At 45.4% G+C, this 17,652-nt stretch overlaps 1 protein-coding gene across 1 annotated transcript in view; it reads right to left on the bottom strand.

Annotated features, from left to right (window-relative positions):
• Window positions 1-1,916: 1,916 nt before the first annotated feature.
• Aco1 (aconitase 1) overlaps window positions 1,917-17,652 on the bottom strand; it is a 67,245-nt gene continuing 51,509 nt past the window's right edge. The window contains exons 16-21 of the mRNA XM_036178182.1: window positions 16,848-16,952; window positions 15,677-15,819; window positions 14,114-14,261; window positions 6,357-6,479; window positions 3,937-4,122; window positions 1,917-2,704 (exon numbers count right to left, since the gene is read on the bottom strand). Of these exons, the coding sequence (XP_036034075.1) occupies window positions 2,591-2,704; window positions 3,937-4,122; window positions 6,357-6,479; window positions 14,114-14,261; window positions 15,677-15,819; window positions 16,848-16,952 (819 nt within the window). The 3' untranslated portion in view covers window positions 1,917-2,590. The remainder of the gene's footprint in view (window positions 2,705-3,936; window positions 4,123-6,356; window positions 6,480-14,113; window positions 14,262-15,676; window positions 15,820-16,847; window positions 16,953-17,652) is intronic.

The following is a 17,652-nucleotide window of genomic DNA, read 5'->3' as shown; positions in this document are numbered from 1 at the left end:
GGGAATGCCATGCGTTGGTTATAGCCATGGTTTTTCTGGTCAGAACTTCAAGGACAAAAGCAAAAAAATGCAAATAGGCCCATCGGACTGCTTCAAAATCAAAGTTTTATAGCCAAGGAAAAGTAGTCAAGAGTCAGACTGACTACAAAATAGGAGAAAATATTTGAACATAGTTACTATCTAGAATATGTGGCATTAAAATTCGATAATGAAATGAAATAATTCAATTAAAACTGGGCAAAGGACTTGAAGAGAGATTTTTCAAAAGAAGCCACAAAAATGACCAACAGGTATATGAAAATATACTCAATAGCATTAATCATCAGGGAGCTGCAAATAAAACCATGACTCAGCACTCCAAATCCATTAGCATGGTCATTTTCTAAAAGATGAGAGGTTAGTACTGGTGAGAGCATGGGGGTGGGCGGAGTACACACTGTTGGAGGCCATGTACATGTAAGGACACTATGGAAAACAGTATGGAGCCCTCTAGAAAATAAAAAAGTACATTATGACCCAGAAATTCTTCTTCTAGGTATGCATTCAAAAGAATTAAACCACTATGTTCAAGAGACCAATATTCATTTCAGCGTTATTCACAAAAGCAAAGGTATTAAATCTGCCTATTGTCTAATGTCTATCCATGGCTGAATTATAAAGAAAATAGAGGGTGCTTGTGTGTGCACACAAATATACTATTTGTGGCAATATGGGTGAACCTTATGGACATTATGTTAAATGAAAAAGCCACACACAAAAGAAACATAACTGCGTAGTCTCACTATGTCTAAAGTTCAATGCACACAGCAGTAATTACAAGGTGCTCAGACAGGGGCTGGGGATTTAGCTCAGTGGTAGAACGCTTGCCTAGCAAGCTCAAGGCCCTGGGTTTGGTCCTCAGTTCTGACAAAAACAAACAAACAAACAACAAAACAAAACAAAAAACAAGGTGCTCAGACAATCAGCAAAATAAAAAGGAAGCAGTGAAGAGTCAGTTATGGAATCAATGGGAGAATGTATATCAAGCTACATATGAAAACATGAAAGAATATGGGATTTCATGCAGGAGGAAGGAACTTAGGAGTTCTGTGGTACAGCATGGTGACTGCTGTTAATACCTATACATTATATATTCTTTTAAAAATATATTCTTGAAAGTGTTTTCACCTCAAAAAATAAATATGTGAGGCCTAATTCAGTCACTCTACAATGTTTACATATTTAAAAAAATCATGTACAAAGTACAATTTTTACTTTTCAGTTAAAAAAAATTAAGAGATAAGGCAGCCCCTCCCCCAGTGGAAATTTTAATCCATAAGAGAGGCGCTGGCTGGTCTAAAGTCAAGGCTCAGGGATCAGGCCATGCATAGAATTGCATGTGTAACATCCTCAGATCTAGTTCTCATACAGACTCAAGGAAACCAGGCTCCCAGTGTGAGAGCCAAGGAAATTGTGGCAAGCCAGTCTCTAGACAGAAAATAAAGGTGTGTGTGTGTGTGTGTGTGTGTGTGTGTGTGTGTGTGTGCATGCGTGTGCATGTTTGTGCACACATACACTCTCCAACACGCTCCCAAACAGCGTGGGGATGGATGATTTATAGTCTGTGGCATTTTGTTACAGCAACCTGAGCAGAACAAGGCATTCCATGAAATAATTCCAGTTATGAAATTTTAGGACACCAAGAAGCCATGATTTGCTCCTTGCTGCTGCTGAGACCAAGGTAGAGGGACCCATCTCGTCTCCTGCTCTCTCTCCAACAGGCAGCTCACACAGAGGCTCCTCAACATTCCCCTGGGTCTGCAGTCCAGATACAGTGGTAGAAACAGCAGGCATGAAGGCCTTTCAGGGCTCATATGGCTCAGTGTCACAGCACTGTGGTCACATTCCCAACAGAACTCAATTCCAAAGCCAACACATTTTCATGAAAATATATTTAATCTTATTCAAATTAGAAATCCCGTCTCTCTCCCCAGTTACTTTCAAACAAAGGCCCCCCTCTCAAATGTTGAAAATGGTAAGAGATGATCTCTCTCATGTTGATTAGAAGGTACATAATCAAATACTTCTGATGGCTGACCATCCACCAGGTCTTTGCTCACCAAGAAGGAGGAAGGACGTCACTGCTAAGATTGGAAGTGTGAAGAAGTTCTTACCTATCTCAGTTAACAATGGTGTAATGTATAGAGGAACGGACGCTCGGGGAAGGGTTTCATTGAGCAGAGACAAACATAGAGTAATAAAAAGAGGAGGAGACACTTCTGAGAATACTGGCTAGTGTTCAGCTGAAGATTAGTTGGTGAAAATCAATGTCCGGTGATCAGTAACTTAAAGACAAGGTAGTTCTTTTCTTGGTACGACTAACTTTCCCATGATCCTCGATTCCAAATTATAGAAAAGGGTAAGAAGATTAACAAATCAAGAATGTAGAAACTCCTGGCTCTGTGCCTCCAGCAATGGCAGTGCCCACTTGCTCATCTTGGCAGCACCCTCCTTAGAGGTAGAGGTGGCTGCTTTACCAGGTCTCTGCCAGCTGGGACCTGGTACCTCGTTGGGTCTAGCACCAACGGTGGATCTCCTGAGAGGCCAGCACCTACTGGGCCATCTTGCGGATCATGTAGTTCAGGATGCCTCCATTATGGAAGTAAGTGAGTTCCACATCAGTGTCAAACCTCATCACGGCCTGGAAGGTCTTCCCAGTGTCCAGCTGTAACGGCAAGGAGGCAGAGCGCTGCTGAATAAGAGGTCGAGACACATGCCTCAGGGAGATTCCACCCGGCTGCCCACTAGCTTCAGTGAAGGTGTGGTCCATATGCCTAGTGTCAGCAGCATATGGAACCGGTGGTCTCTGCACTCAGCCAGACCTACTGGGTTAGCATGTGTATTTCCACAAGACCCCTGGGGATTTATGTGCCCACTGAAGGTTGAGAAACACTGCAGAATTATGATGTGGGTAAGGGGCATGTGGGAACAAGGTAGTCCCCCATGACAGCAGCTTGAGTGACACTGTGATGCTTCCTCCTAAGTCTTTTCTGGACATGCTCTAGGCAGCAGAGGTCTTGTTGAGGCTGTTTCAGCTGCTCACTGGGGTCGTCCTGGGCTCTCAGCAGCTGCCTCTGTAGTGTCGTCTCCCTGGGACTCTAGTGCTGGGCACTTTATTCTTGCCTCCCTAAGGACATGTCATCACCTCCATTTTAGTTACTTTCTGTTGCCGGGTCAAATGCCATGACCAAAGCAACTTAGAGAAGCAAGAGTTTATCTTGGCTTGTGGCTCCAGAGGGCTAAGACATCATGGTGGGGAGGCACGGCAGCACGTGGCACGCATGGCTGCAGGAGGGAGCAGGAAGCTGAGAGCTCATCTCCTCGACCACCCAAGTGCAAAGCAGAGAGAGGAAACTGTACTTGTGAGACTCTGAACTCTCTGCCCCCAGTAACACACTTCCTCCACGAGGCTGCACCCCTGAGCTGCCCAGGCACCACTGGTTACCCAAGGTCCAATGCTGGAGACTGGGGGACATTTCTCACTTAAACCACAACCCCTGGGCTAATTAAAGCTTGGGGCCTCAGATGGGGCTCATGGAGGGAATGCACACAGGACCTGGTGATCATATTTTCATTAAAGCAGAAAAAAGGGAAGCTTCTAGATAACAGGAAAGTGTCACCTCTGAACTTCCATCACTATACCTTGGGCTGAAAGAGACTGAGAGAATGGGGGTGTCTGGGGACAGGAGTTCAGAGGGAATCGATAAATACTGTGACTTCAGAAAACTATGATAATCAGCGGGTATTTCCTATGCCATCAGGAGGTGGACAGTACCAGTAGGCTTCAGTCTAATGCCATCCCCAGTTAACCCCGCTCCCTCCACTGATTTCTTCCTATCGATGGGTTACAAACGATAGGCCCTTGCTTCAGGTCTTACTTGCAGAAGCTTGGCTTACCTTTATCTGAACCTTCATTCGCGGCTTAAGGTTTTCAGGAATGTCGATGGTGTACCGTTCCCGACCCGTGAGGCCCAGAGAGTCCGCAGTTTCACCGGGAAGATACTCAAGGGGGATCACCCCCATCCCGACCAGGTTACTGCGGTGAATACGCTCATAGCTCTCTGCCAGGACAGCTTTGATTCCCTGATGAGCCAAGAGAGAAGTTTGGACAGCTCCAACCTCTTCTTTAAGACATACACAGAAACTTTCCACATTCCTCAGAAATACTCACAGCTAGATTCTCAGTACCTGCTGGTTGTTCATCTAAAACGCTACCTTCTAGCCATCAGTAACTCAGAAGTGAGTCTTACCTGACTGCCTACAGTATCCCAGCACTCTATAAGCACTTGTTTGAATTCTCTCCTGCCCTCCACCGACTTCGAGGCCAGAAGATGTGGTTACCTTTCCCTCTTACTAAGGGGGTTTACAGTGGGATACAGTATTTGAACCCTTATGGTCAGACCATGCATTTAACCACTTTGAGATACAAGAGCCCTTAGCTAATTTGTATCTGCAGTGTATATCACAAAGCAATATAAAAAAATCATTTTCTTTTCCTTGGGTTTTCTTTTACTGTGGGTACATACCAGCAGATACCAAGGGTTTAATTGAGAGAGACTGCACTACCAAGCAAATGATTAGTGTTCACTACTTTCATAATTCCTATTCCAGGACCAATCTGCACTGTCCAGTTTGCTATGAAGCTTCCTATGAAGGACCTTTTATTATTAGGGTGTAATTGGCAATATATAGCAGTAACCCATAGAGCAGAGAACTGGGTTAACTAGGCTTTCTTTCCTACTAGTTATAAATTCCTAGATACCACCTCAGATCTACTGCACCAGAACCTTGCAGGGGTGTGAGGTGCAGGTGGGGGGGCGCGCGCGCGCGCGCGCATGTGCGTGTAATTTCATTTAAGTTTTAAGAACCTGGTTGTTAAGTGGTAGGTACTAATCCTTCTGCATATTAGAATCACCAGAGGAGGTTTTTAAAATCCCAATGTCTAGACCTTTACTAACTGAAGTGGACTTTCCCAGTAGAACACCTAAAATGTCCCCCCAAGTATTTCTGAAGTCAAGAAACACTGGCAGAATGGGTTTTACTGATATAAAATGTACAGCCCCTTTGGTGATGGGATAGCTCAATGGGTAAAGGTGCTTGCCATCAAGCCTTAGGTCCCAAAGGCTAGAATCAACTGCAAGTTATCCTTCCTTTGACTCCTGGCTGTATGGGTACTCATGTGTATTCACTTGCATATATGTGCATGATTGAACATACTAGATACATGTAATTCAGAATAAAAGCACCTACTCTTACTTTAAACGAACTTTTTTTTTTTCAAGACAGGGTTTCTCTGTAGCTGTGGAGCCTTTCCTGGAACTCGCTCTGTAGACCAGGCTGGCCTTGAACTCCCAGAGATCCCCCTGCCTCTGCCTCCCGAGTGCTGGGATTACAGGTGTGTGCCACCACCACCCGGCTTAACCGAACTTCTGAAGTTCGAACTTCTCACTGCTCCCTTAGAGTTTGCAGTTTGCTCTTCACATTCACGGAGGACAATAATCTTAATAAATTATGTGTCGGAACATGCTCTAAGAACGGAGTCATGTGAGCAGAGTTCTGAGTGCTTGTGAGAACACTCCAAGAAACTAGAGTCTTGTGACCTTGATTTCTGCTTTGGACTGTGTTTTCGTGCTCTCCCAGGTGTATCAGACATGAGTGAGTTTATTTCCGATTACTCATCATTGCGTGCTCTGATTATGCAGTTCAATCAAATGTTTAAATTATCCTTTGTCCATCTCTGTGGAAAAACATGTTTTTGCCACATGCAGCTTGTTCTTGTGATTGTACACAGAGTAAACTCATGAGAGCTTTAGTCATGTGACCTTTCTTCACCCTCACAGTATAAACTGTCTGAGGCTCTCAATAAGGTTGGCTACTGCATGAGACTTTAGTCCACCTCACTTAGTGGCTTCTATTCTCCCAGGTCCCACTGCCTCTAGAGCGGTGACAATTATGAACGTCATGCTATTTTTTCCTATATATTTTAAAAAAAAGATAGCAGCATATACATATACATTTCTGAATGTGTTAGCCCTCACAGGCTTTTCTCCCAAGTTATCTCAGATACTCTCAGAGCTGATGGCTGCTGGTCCTAAGCCCACCTAGCATATGTGAGCCAGTTCTCCTTGGACTTGCCCTTTGATGGGAAGAAGTCTAGATCTACAGAGAAGCAGGCTGGGTTAATATCACAAGCTTTCCACAATCTGCTCTTGCATAATGTCTTGGAAATAAAGCCATGGCATTTCTTTCTAAGCACCCTCCCTGCTGCCACCCCAGTTGAGAGGCTGCCCCACCAGGAAGCCCCTGCTCCATCGTACCAGCAGGAAAGGGCCTTTGGCTGCCCAGTCTCGGGAGCTGCCTGAACCGTATTCTTTGCCAGCCAGAACAATCAGGGGAAGTCCAGCCTGCTGGTACCGCTCCGCAGCATCGAACACATCGAGCTGAGAAAGAAGAAAGACAGCTAAGTCAATGAAAAATCAAAATCCTGCCCATATGCTTGGTCTCTTGGTCCCCAGGTAACTCTCATCTATTCATTTCTAGCCAGCTGAACTTTACTTCTGACTAAACGTAACCGCTGTCCAATTTTATAGATCCAAATCCTCGAGCATCAGAGGCAAAGGGGGGACTGCATCAGATTTTCTTTTTCTTCTCTTCCACTGCCTAAACCATTTGAAAGTTAAATGAAGTCTGGGTTTGGGCCCAAAACTAGAGGCCCAGCAGTGGTCAGTTCTAAAAGGTAGCAAAACGCAAGGTGGCATGTTTAGAAATGATGTCAAATGCAAAGTCTTCTTGCCCCTCCAGGTGCAGGCCAAGGCAGGGGCAGCAGAAGCATGCATGTGAGCTTGCAGCAATGGGCCAGGAAAGGTCAGCGTGTTTAATAAATGAGAAACATCTCCCACAAACACATTTGCTTCCCACAGGATATTCTGCTGAGTTGAGAGTTCCCCAGACATCTGATGGGATCACTGGTGACTGTGAACAATTATTTATTCACAGCTAAGTTGATCAGAAAATAAAGCCCCTTAAAAGGGAGTCAATTGAAAGGGGCCCAATACAAGACTTTAGTTAAACTCTAAACTAGGGTTTAACTCAACATGTTAATATTCTGGTGATGGGTGGGACTAGGGTTAATTTCACGTTACTACCTAAATCTAGAAAGATTCTGTATGTCCTGATTAGCTAGGACTCATGAATATGAAAACTGCTATGTAACAGGAAGTGCCTTCTTCTTCCCAAACAAGCTGGCAGGATCCGAAGGAAACAACTTACCTGCCACTACAGAGACAGTCAGCTGTGTGAACTAACTGTGGGAGTCTGTGTCTTAACTTGATACAAGCTAGAGTTCTGTTAGAAGAGGGAACCTCGGTGAAGAAAATGCCCCCACCAGACTGGCCTGTGGGCAAGCTTGTGATTTTCTTGATTTATGATTAATGTGGGAGGGCCAAGTCCACTGTGGGTGGGGCCACCCCTGGGCAAGAGGGCCTGGGTTGGATAAGACAGCAGGCTGAGCAAGGCTAGGGGAGCAAGCCAGTAAGCAACATTCCACCATGCCTCTGCATCAGCTCCTGCCTCCAGGTTCCTGCCTTGGGTTCCCTGATGATGATTTATAACCAGTAAGTCAGAAAAACTCTTTCCTCCCCAACTTGTTTTTGGCTATGATGATTTATCACAATCATAGGAAGCAAACTAAGACAGTTATTGAATGGGCCTGTCACCCTTTCATGTAATACCTTCCCCTTGGTCTTCAGTGTGTTATCTTTCTTATATAATAGCTTACTGTCCCCATTTATTGCTCATCTGCTGTCAAGGTCTTTCCACTCTCAGCAGAAGATGGATACCCATTCCTACCCCTAAAATATTGCCTTTTCCACCTTTAACTTAGGAAATTAATCTTTCATCATCCGATAAACGAGCACTATGACTTTCTCTGAAGATGCCAGGTAAGACAATACTGAAGTCTCTCAGGGCCCACCAACAGTTGCCTCTAGACCTATAGCCAGACTAAAAGCTAAGCAGGCCCCGAGAGAGGAGATAGAAAGTATAGAACAGAAAGTAGATAGAAAGTGTAGATAGAATGCATAATTGGGATAGATTAATAGATACTTAGAATAGATATTTAGAAGTTGGCAGAATTCCCACATTGGTCTTGTGACCTGTGGAGTGAGGGCTATTATGGTTGGAAAGACTAAATGGAAGCCTTTAAAGCTGCCTCCACCAGGGAAAATAGTGAATCAAAACCAGTATCACATCACCAGAAGAACTGTAGAAATTAATGCCACCATCAAGGACTTGAAAGATGCAGGGATGATGGATCCCACCACATCTCCCATTAATTCTCCTATCTAGCCAGTGCAGGAGGCAGATGGATCATGGAGAATGATAGGTGACTGTCAAAACTCAATCAAGCAGTGACTCCAGTCGTAGCTGCTCTACCAGATGTGGTGTCCTTACTTGAGCAGATCAACACATCTCCTGGTACATGGTACGCAGCTATTGATCTAGAAAATGCCTTTTTCTTGGTACCTGACCATTAGAACCACCAGAAGCCATTTCCTTTTAGTTTATCTCAAGGATACATTACTCTCCAGCTCTGTGTCATAACTTAGAGGGATCTTGAATGTCTGTGTCTTCAGTGAACTATCACACTGGTTCACTATATTGACAACACTTTGCTGATTGGACCAAGGGAGCAGAGGCAGCAACCACTTTTGACTTGTGCAGCCTGCACAGCATCCTGGACTTGTTGAAGAGCCTTCTTCTATTCTAGGCCCCACACAAAGCTAGTAGTACATATGCACACCAGAGATGGGGGAAAAATATCAACCAAAATACAAGGGCCTTCTGTCTCGGGGAAATTCTTAGGAGTCCTGGTGTGGGGCATGCAGGGATTCCTTCTAAGGTGAAGGATAAGTTATTGCACCTGGCCTCTCCCACCACCAAGAAAGCAGCCCAGTGTCTAGTGGGCCTGCTTGGATTCTGGAGATAGCACATCCCTCACTGGGGTGTGTCACTCCGGCCCATATACCAAGTGAGTTGGAAAGCTGCTAGTTTGTGTGGGCCTGGAAGAGGAGAAGGCTCTTCAACAGGTCCCAGCTGTTGTGCAGGCTGCTCTACCACTTGGACCATATGATCCAGCAGACCATGTGGTATTTGAGGTGTCAGTGGCAGATAGGGATGCTGCTTGGAGCCTTTGGCAGCCCCTTGTGGGTAAATCACAGAATAGACCTTTGGGACTTTGGAGCAAGGCTCTATCATCATCTGTAGACAAACATTCTCTCTTTGAAAGACAGCTCCAAGCCTGCTCTTGGGTCTTAGTAGAAACTGAATGTGTGACAATGGGCCACCAAGTTACCATGTGACCTGAGCTGTCTATCACGAGCTGGGTGTTATCTGACTCATCAAGTCATAAAGTAGGACACACACAGCAGCAATCCATTAATAAATGGAAGTGGTATATACATGATTGGGCCTGAGTAGGTCTTGAAGGCACAGGCAAGTTACATGAAGAAGTTACACAAATGCCTTTGGTTTCTACTCCCATTACAATGCCATTTGCTGCCAAGCATGCACCTATCGTCCCATAATTGGTTGACCTGTAACCCTACAGAAGACTAGGGCCTGGTTTACTGATGGTTCTGCATGTTAGACACCATCCAGAAGTGGACAGATGCAGCATTATAACCCCTTTCTGGAACAACCATGAAAGACACCGGTGAAGGGAAATCTTCACAGTGGGCAGATCCTTCGTCATGTGTTTTGTCTGGTAGGAGAAACGGCCAGATGTGCAATTGTTCACTGACTCACAGGCAGTAGCCAATGGGGTGGCTGGATGGTCAGAGACTTGCAAGAACATGATACAAATTGGTGAGAAAGACATCTGGGAAAGAAGTATGTGAAGAGATCTCTCCAAAATGGGCAAAGTATGTGAAGATACTTATGCCTCATATAAAAATGTTCATCAAAAGGTGACCAGCTGAGAAAGAGTTCAATAATAAAGTAGATAGCATGACCTATTCTGTGGACAGTCAGCCTCTTTCCTTAGTTATCTCTGTCATTGCCCACTGGGCCCACGAACAGCATGGCCATGGTGGCAGAGATGGGGGTCAGGCATGGGCTCGAGAGCTTGGACTGTACTCACCAAGGCTGACCTGGCTACAGCTGCTGCTAAGTGTCAGATCTGCCTACAGCACAGACCAACATTGAGCCTCACATATGGCACTGTTCTCTGGGGTGACCAGTCAGCAACCTGGTGGCAGATTGACTACACTGGACCACTTTGTTTGTAGAAAGGACAGGAGTAGATGTTTATTCTGGTTAGGGATTTGCTTTTGCTGCATGTAATGTTTCTGCCTAAACCACCAACCTTGGATTACAGAATGCCTTATCCACTGTCATGGTAATCCACACATAATTGCTGCTGACCAAGGAATTCACTTAACAGCTAGAGAAGTGTGACAGGGGATCCATGATCACAGAATCCAGTGTTTTTACCATGTTTCTCACTGTCCTGAAGAAGATGGCCTGATAGAAAGATGGAAGGCCTCTGAAGACACAGATACAGTGTCAATTAGCTGGCAACAGCCTGGAGAGCTGGGACAGGGTTCCCCAGCAGGTGGCATATGCTTTGAATCAGTGTCCAATATATGGTGCAATTTCTCCGATAGCCAGGACCTATGGAATCAGGAGTGGGAAAAAGAATAGTTCCACTCATTATCACCCTAGTGACCACTAGGAAAAATTTTTGCTTCCTGTTCCCTCGAACTTAAGTTCTGCTGACCTAGAAGTTTTGGCTCCAGAGAGGGGAGTGTTCCTGCAGGAGCCACAACAAATATTTCATTGAACTGGAGTTCAGACTTCCGCCTGGTCACTTTGGGCTTCTGATGCCTTTAAGCCACCAGGCTAAGAAAGAAATAACAGCGTTAGGAGGGGTGATTGATCCAGATTACCATGGGGAAACTGGATTGCCTCTCCACATGGAGGTAAGAAAGGTTATGTCTATAATCCAGGAGATCCTTTAGGGTGTCTCTTGGTGCTACCATGTCCTATGATTAAAGTCAATGGGAAACTACAACAGCCTGATCCAGGCAGGACGACAAAGACCCTTCAGGAATGAAGGTGTAGGTCATTCCTTTAGGAAAAGAGCCAAGACCTGCTGAGGTACTTGCTGAAGGTGGTGCAAATATAGTCTGGGTAATAGAGAAAGGTAGTTATAAATACAGGCTAAGGTTAGGTGGCCAGCTGCAGAAGTGAGTATTATAAATGACATTAGCGTTTCTGTTATATTTTGTTAAGAATGTGTTTGTACAGATATTTGTGTTTTCTTCCCTTGACTTCTTTTATATGATGTAACATAAAAATCAATTAAGAGAATATCAGTGGTTGTCATGTTTAAGTTTGAGATACTAAAAGAATGCCCCTCAAGGGAAATGTTACCTATTTTAGATATGTGGGTTTGCAATTTTGGGTGGGATAGCTATATAATGTTAGGTGTAATCATGACTGGTTATTGCTTTCATTTGGAATTTAAGCTTGGCATAAGGTGATATTATTGTGTGTCAAGTTGACCTGGGCTGGACTTGTGATGGGTGCTCTTGTGATGGGTGTTCTTGGGATGGGTGTTCTTGGGATGGGTGCTCTTGGGATGGGTGCTCTTGGGATGGGTGCTCTTGGGATGGGTGTTCTTGGGATGGGTGTTCTTGGGATGGGTGTTCTTGGTTGTCAACCTGACTATATCTGGAATCAACTAAAACCCAAATGGCTGCGTACACCTGTGAGGGATTTTTTTTTTTTTTAATTAAGTAATTTGAAGTGGGAAGATCCTCTTTTAATCTGGATCTGTGAGGTGGGAAGATATACCTTTAATCTGGACCACACCTTCTGCTGGCAGCCTATATAAAAGGCATGAAAAATGGAAGCTTGCTCTTTCTTGGCCTGCTTGCTCTTGCTCTTATTGGCAAGTCCATTCCTTCACTGGCATTAGCGCCTACTTCTTTCGGATTCTGGTGTCTACTGAAGACCAGCTGAGACATTCAGCTCTGTGGACTGAGCAACTACTGGACTCTTGGACCTGTCATAGACTGCAATTATTGGACTAGCTGGACCACAGCCTGTAAGCCATTCTAATAAATCCCTCATACACACACACACACACACACACACACACACACACACACACACACACACATCCATTCTATAAGTTTTATTCCTCTAGGGAACCCTGACTAATACAGCAATCAATATCTGATTTGATTTAAGGCCCATTCCATGAGATGGAACTCATCCTTGACACTGGTTGGGTGACCAAGAACCTGAGGCTAGATAGTTCAGGAACCTGGGGGAAAACCAAATAATACTGTTCTGCTAAAGAAATGTAACAATAAAATGACTCCTGATGACATTCTGCTGTCCTAATAGATCAGTGCCTTGCTCAGCCATCATCACAGAAACTTCCTTCTGCAGCAGATGGGAAGAAATACAGAGGCCCACAGCTAGACAGTGGGCCGAGAGTGAGAGACCTTGGAACACTCAGTCCGAAATGGGATGTCTCCATCAAATCCCTCCCTTCAGGGCTCAGGGAACTGTGCAGATGAGGATGGAGAGAGTGTAAGAGCCAGAGGGGCTGGAGGACACCGAGGAATCGAGGCTATGGAAACACAGCAGGAAGGAGGCACATATGAACTCAGAAAGACCAAAAAGCACACACAGGTCTGCACAGGTATGGAGCAGATAGAGTCCCAGGGCTGAGAGGAGATGTGTACCTAAGTCCACATCCCTAACCCGAATCTATCACAACCACCACTTGCAAATGAGGAACTTGTTTTCTCCAATGGAGTCTCACTGGGGATACAAACCAATCTTAAGGGCAGGCCCCATGCCTAGCAGTAGATGGTCAACACCAAAGTAACTCAATGGCATCTTTGGAGGCTGTTTTTTTGTCTCATAATATTTTATCAGGGCATTTAAAAAAAAAAAAAAAAACTCACAGGGTCCTTTGTGTATATATTACAGCTTCTGGTTCTGTGTTTTATAGGGTTCATGTGTGTGTGAACATATTTGTCTCTGCCTCTATATGCGTTTCTTGTGCTTTATTTTTTCTTCTGTTTGCTTGTTTGTTTTGTTTTCCTTTTTGGTTGCTCTGAGACAAGGTTTCTCTGTGAAGTCTTAGATGTCCTGGAACTCACTCTGTAGATCTGGCCTCGAATTCAGAGATCTGCCTGCCTCTGCTTCCTGAGTGCTGGGATTAAAGGCATGCACCACCCATGCCCAGCCTGTTCGTTTTGTTCTGTTTTGTGGATCTGGATGGGAGGGGAATTAGAGAGGAACACAGAGAAGTTGTTCTTGCTGGGGAATTGTAATCAGAATATATTGTATAAAAAAATCCATTTTTAGTAAAAGAAAAATAGAAGAAGAAAAAAAGGGAAGCTGGCAGGCTCCACTCCTTGGGGACCTACAGATGTGCTACTACCATCCTAGATCTTATAGGCTATCCATCCCATCCTGTTTTAAACCTCAGAGCCACATAAGGCTGCTGTTATTTCTAGCTCACAAATGTATAGAAAGGCCCAGGGAGGTAAATAACTGGAGCTAGGGCCTCACCTCAGGTGGCTCTGGGTACAGAGCTCACCCCACACACCCACATCTACAGACAAACAACTCCAGCATGTACACCAGCCTCAAACAGCTCCTTCAGGACTGGGCAGACCTCAGAGGGCCTCCTTGGCCCTTCCTTTTGCTGTGGATGCAGTACCTGTGGGGACACAGTATATCCACTTGAGATATACCCTGAATAATCTGGAACTTAGTCTTTAAGTACTTTAAATACATATGGAATTTCACCAGAGACCTTTTTTGAGCCCAACTTCCACAAAATGAGACTTAGTTGAACTATGGTACCCAACTGCTAAGCAGCAAGAAACTGTAATCTCTACAGGGCTAAATGGCACAGGTATGGACACACGGCAAGAACTAGGAAGTCAGGCAGGCTGCCGCTGTGAAGACAAGAAAAGGCACTGTGAAGAGTTAGGCTTTGAAGCCCGACAGACACCAGTTCTGAAGGAAGAGGGACTGTACTCACCGTTTCTCCTGAAGGAAGATGCACAGTCTGAGGTGCCTGCTTGTTGAGAAACTTGTTCAGCAAGCGAATGTTGGCAAACGTCCCCCGGGCCATGATGGCGTCATTTCCCCGACGGGAGCCATAAGAGTTGAACTCTCGTGGCGTCAGGCTAATAACAGAAGCAGGGGGAGATCTTTAGTGACATGAGTGAAGAGGAAACAGCTTACACATAGATGAGAGAATGCCATAAAGCTAGCATGTTACTGAATCTGCCAGGGTCCGCTCTACAGGCTGTCCTCAAAGCCTCAACTGTGAGAGTGAACCAGGGGCAGAGAAGGGCAGGAATCAGTACTCTCCAGGGTCAACTCAAGGGTCTTTCAAATCTGGATAGAAAATTAGAAGGCATTCTATAAGGAGTATTCATCCTCTTAACTCAGAAGGAAGTTCACACAGCTGCATACAGGGTGAAAACTGACTTAAAAATAATAGGGAGGCCAGTCAGATAGATGGGAGAATGGGAGACGACTAGATATGCTCCATAAGCTAAGTAGAAGTAGGCCTGAATTTGTCCCTGAATAATCGGGGCCCCAAGGCAAAGGGAAGCAACACAGTGGCAATATAACACAAGACTTTCCAGAGGAAAAGAGTCACCACAGGCCAGAGGCACAAGAGTGATGTCTGCTCCTGTGTTTGATGCGTGAGAGCCAATGAAAGGAACTCTGTATGCCAAGAACAGCATAGTTCAACAGACACAGCAGCCAGTTCACTGGCCTGTTTCTTACAATACTGGGGTGAGTGTTAACATGACTGAATTGTTAGACCTGTATTTGGTGGTTAAGAGAACTTCTGGTTGGGTTTCAGGAGCAGGCAAACATGCCTCAGAACCTCTAAAATCCTAGCCAAAATGTTTCGGGTTTGTGCATTGGGGGACAGGGGCATTATAGTTGCTTACAATCATTTCCCTAAAGAGCTCCTATGTCAGGACAATTGCCCTCGGAGAAAAAAGTGTTTGTTCTGCTTCTCAAATGTGCTCCGAGCCCCCTCTCCAAGAGAGGACAGAAATCAGAAAGTTTTTCCTCCTCATGAACCTCCTGGGAATCAGACCTGGGAACCTCCAAACTCATTATGTGTATTTAGCTGGCAGCAGATGACGCCGAGGTTCCTATAGACATCGGCGTGTCTGAGGGAGTGAGCAGGGTGTGTGTGTGTGTGTGTGTGTGTGTGTGTGTGTGTGTGTGTGTGTGTTTGTGTGTGTGTGAGCTGCACACTCTTGAGGCAGTTCTGTCCACACTGTCTCAACAGGACATGACAATGAATGTCAGGATATACCACTGCTCGGTCTCCAGCAGGCTCTGCCACAGCTTGGGAGAGGGCTGACGCTGAGCCTTAGGAAGCTCTTGGTCACTTGTTATTCACGAGCTTTCCTATGGTGCTAACTAGGCAACAAAAGCAGGAAAATAAGCTGGAAAATAACCTCAGTAAGGAAAGAACACAGTGTGATCCCACAGGCACCACGTGAGAGGAGAAATGCCAGGTGGTCTCCTCCTCTCTTGCCTTCCGTCTCCCCGCCGCACCCACACTTACCCTCGGTTGGTCAGGTAGCGAGCAGCAGGACTGTTCCTTGCAATATTCCCCGCCGGAGAGATATGGTCTGTTGTTACTGAATCTCCTAAATTTAGTAGCACATAGGCATCCACTATAGACTTGGGTGGCTGGAGATCTAAAGTCTATGGAAGAATGCACAAGCCAGCATTTGCCCAGGTTTCCCAGACAAGTAAGTCACCAGGTGAGCTCAACCAGGTGAACCAGACCGTGAATGCTACATCAATGCATGGAAAATTCCACTTTACTGGCTCATGGCAACATTGTTCACAATTAGAAGTAAGGTAAACTGAAACATTCACATCCGAACCTTCGAAAGAAGGTGAAGTATTGGCATTGACCCTCAAAGGCAATAGGAATGCAGCTGTAAGGACATTCTTTCTGCACCTCCATGTAATTCTTCAGATGGCTGGGATGCTGACTTCTCCTCCCACCCATCTCCATAGCAATCCATCATGGAGTGTAAGATTTAAATAAATATGGCAAGGAGGATATTCTCCTGGACCAGTCCTGTAGACCTTAGTTGGTCCTCATCTAGATGGTATCTACTCACTAGGATGTCCTTGCACAGCCACACAGAACCTCTGGCCAGAGAAATGGTGCCTACAGCCCAACCTCCCAGCCTCCTACAGCACTCCCAGCATTATCTGCTGGAGTATGAAAGGTTTTATTGTAATGGGCAGCCAGCACATGTCTGTGGGGTAAGACTATACAAGGAAAAACATCCTTTAAAGAACTTATGTGAAAAAATAAAAAGCCAGGGGCTAGAGTGATAGCTCAGAGGTCAGGAGCACCAATTGCTCATAACTGTGTAACTCTAGGTCTAGGGGATCCAATGCCGCCTTCTGACTCCGCTCCCCACTGTACACATTGGTACACAGACATACATGCAAGCAAGCTACTCGTACGCACACAAATGTTAGGCCGGTGAGATGGCTCCAGGTAAATGTTCTTGCCACCAACACCAAGCCTGGTGACCTGAGTCTAACCCTGAGACCCACTGTGGAAGGAGAGAACTGATTCAACCAGCTCTTCTGACTTCCACACTGTGTCATGGCACATTTTTGCCCATGCTCATATACTAACATCATATACACAGAATAATAAATAAAATTTAAAAATATACTATCTAAAACTATAATAAAATTCATACCAAGTTCTGGAAGAAGGGCGGTGATTTAATGTATGTAGATTTGGGGTTCCACGTATACAGCTTTTCTGATGGGGCTGCTAAGGCATTCCAGCTTTTGTTTACCGTCTTTAAACAAAGGGGAAAGAATTAATCACATTCCAGTCCAGGAAAGGCTTGATATATAAATACAAAACATTCAAAAGAGGTCCACTAAAAGCCACTTTGAGTGACAGGAGTCTTAAACAAGCTTTCTACAGGGGACGGCTCCCATGAAGACACTGCCTTCTCACCATTGCTCTGATGGAACTGTCTACCATGACGAACTGTCAAGAAGCTGTGGAGGCAGTGCTGAGGGAAGCCTCCAGCTAAGAGCCAGCGGGGGTCTGGGGAACTCAATCCACCCCTCAGGGTGGCCCTCAGTAGACGATGTCAGCTCAGGTGGGATGACTTTTGCTTGTGCAGGCCGAGGCCCTGTTGGGGAATACTATTGTAAAATGTGTTACTTTTGTTTATGTTGTATTTGTTTAACTCTGTGAAGCTGCGTTACTGTGCCTGTCTAAGACACCTGACGGCTTAATAAAGAGCTGAATGGCCAACAGTGAGGCAGGAGAGAGAAATAGGCGGAGTTGGCAGGCAGTGAGGATGAACAGACCGAGAATCTGAGAGGAGATGAGAAGGATCAAGAGAGGAAGGAAGATTTCAGGGGCCAGCCTCCCAGCCACCCAGCCTCCCAGCCACACAGCCACCCAGCCACACAGCCACCCAGTCACACAGCCACCCAGTCACACAGCCACCCAGTCACACAGCCACCCAGCCACACAGCCAC

Source organism: Onychomys torridus, chromosome 2, assembly GCF_903995425.1.
Source record: "Onychomys torridus chromosome 2, mOncTor1.1, whole genome shotgun sequence".
NCBI lineage: Eukaryota > Metazoa > Chordata > Mammalia > Rodentia > Cricetidae > Onychomys > Onychomys torridus.
The sequence above is the reverse complement of the archived record's forward strand: the minus strand, read 5'-3'. Positions and strand labels throughout refer to the sequence as shown.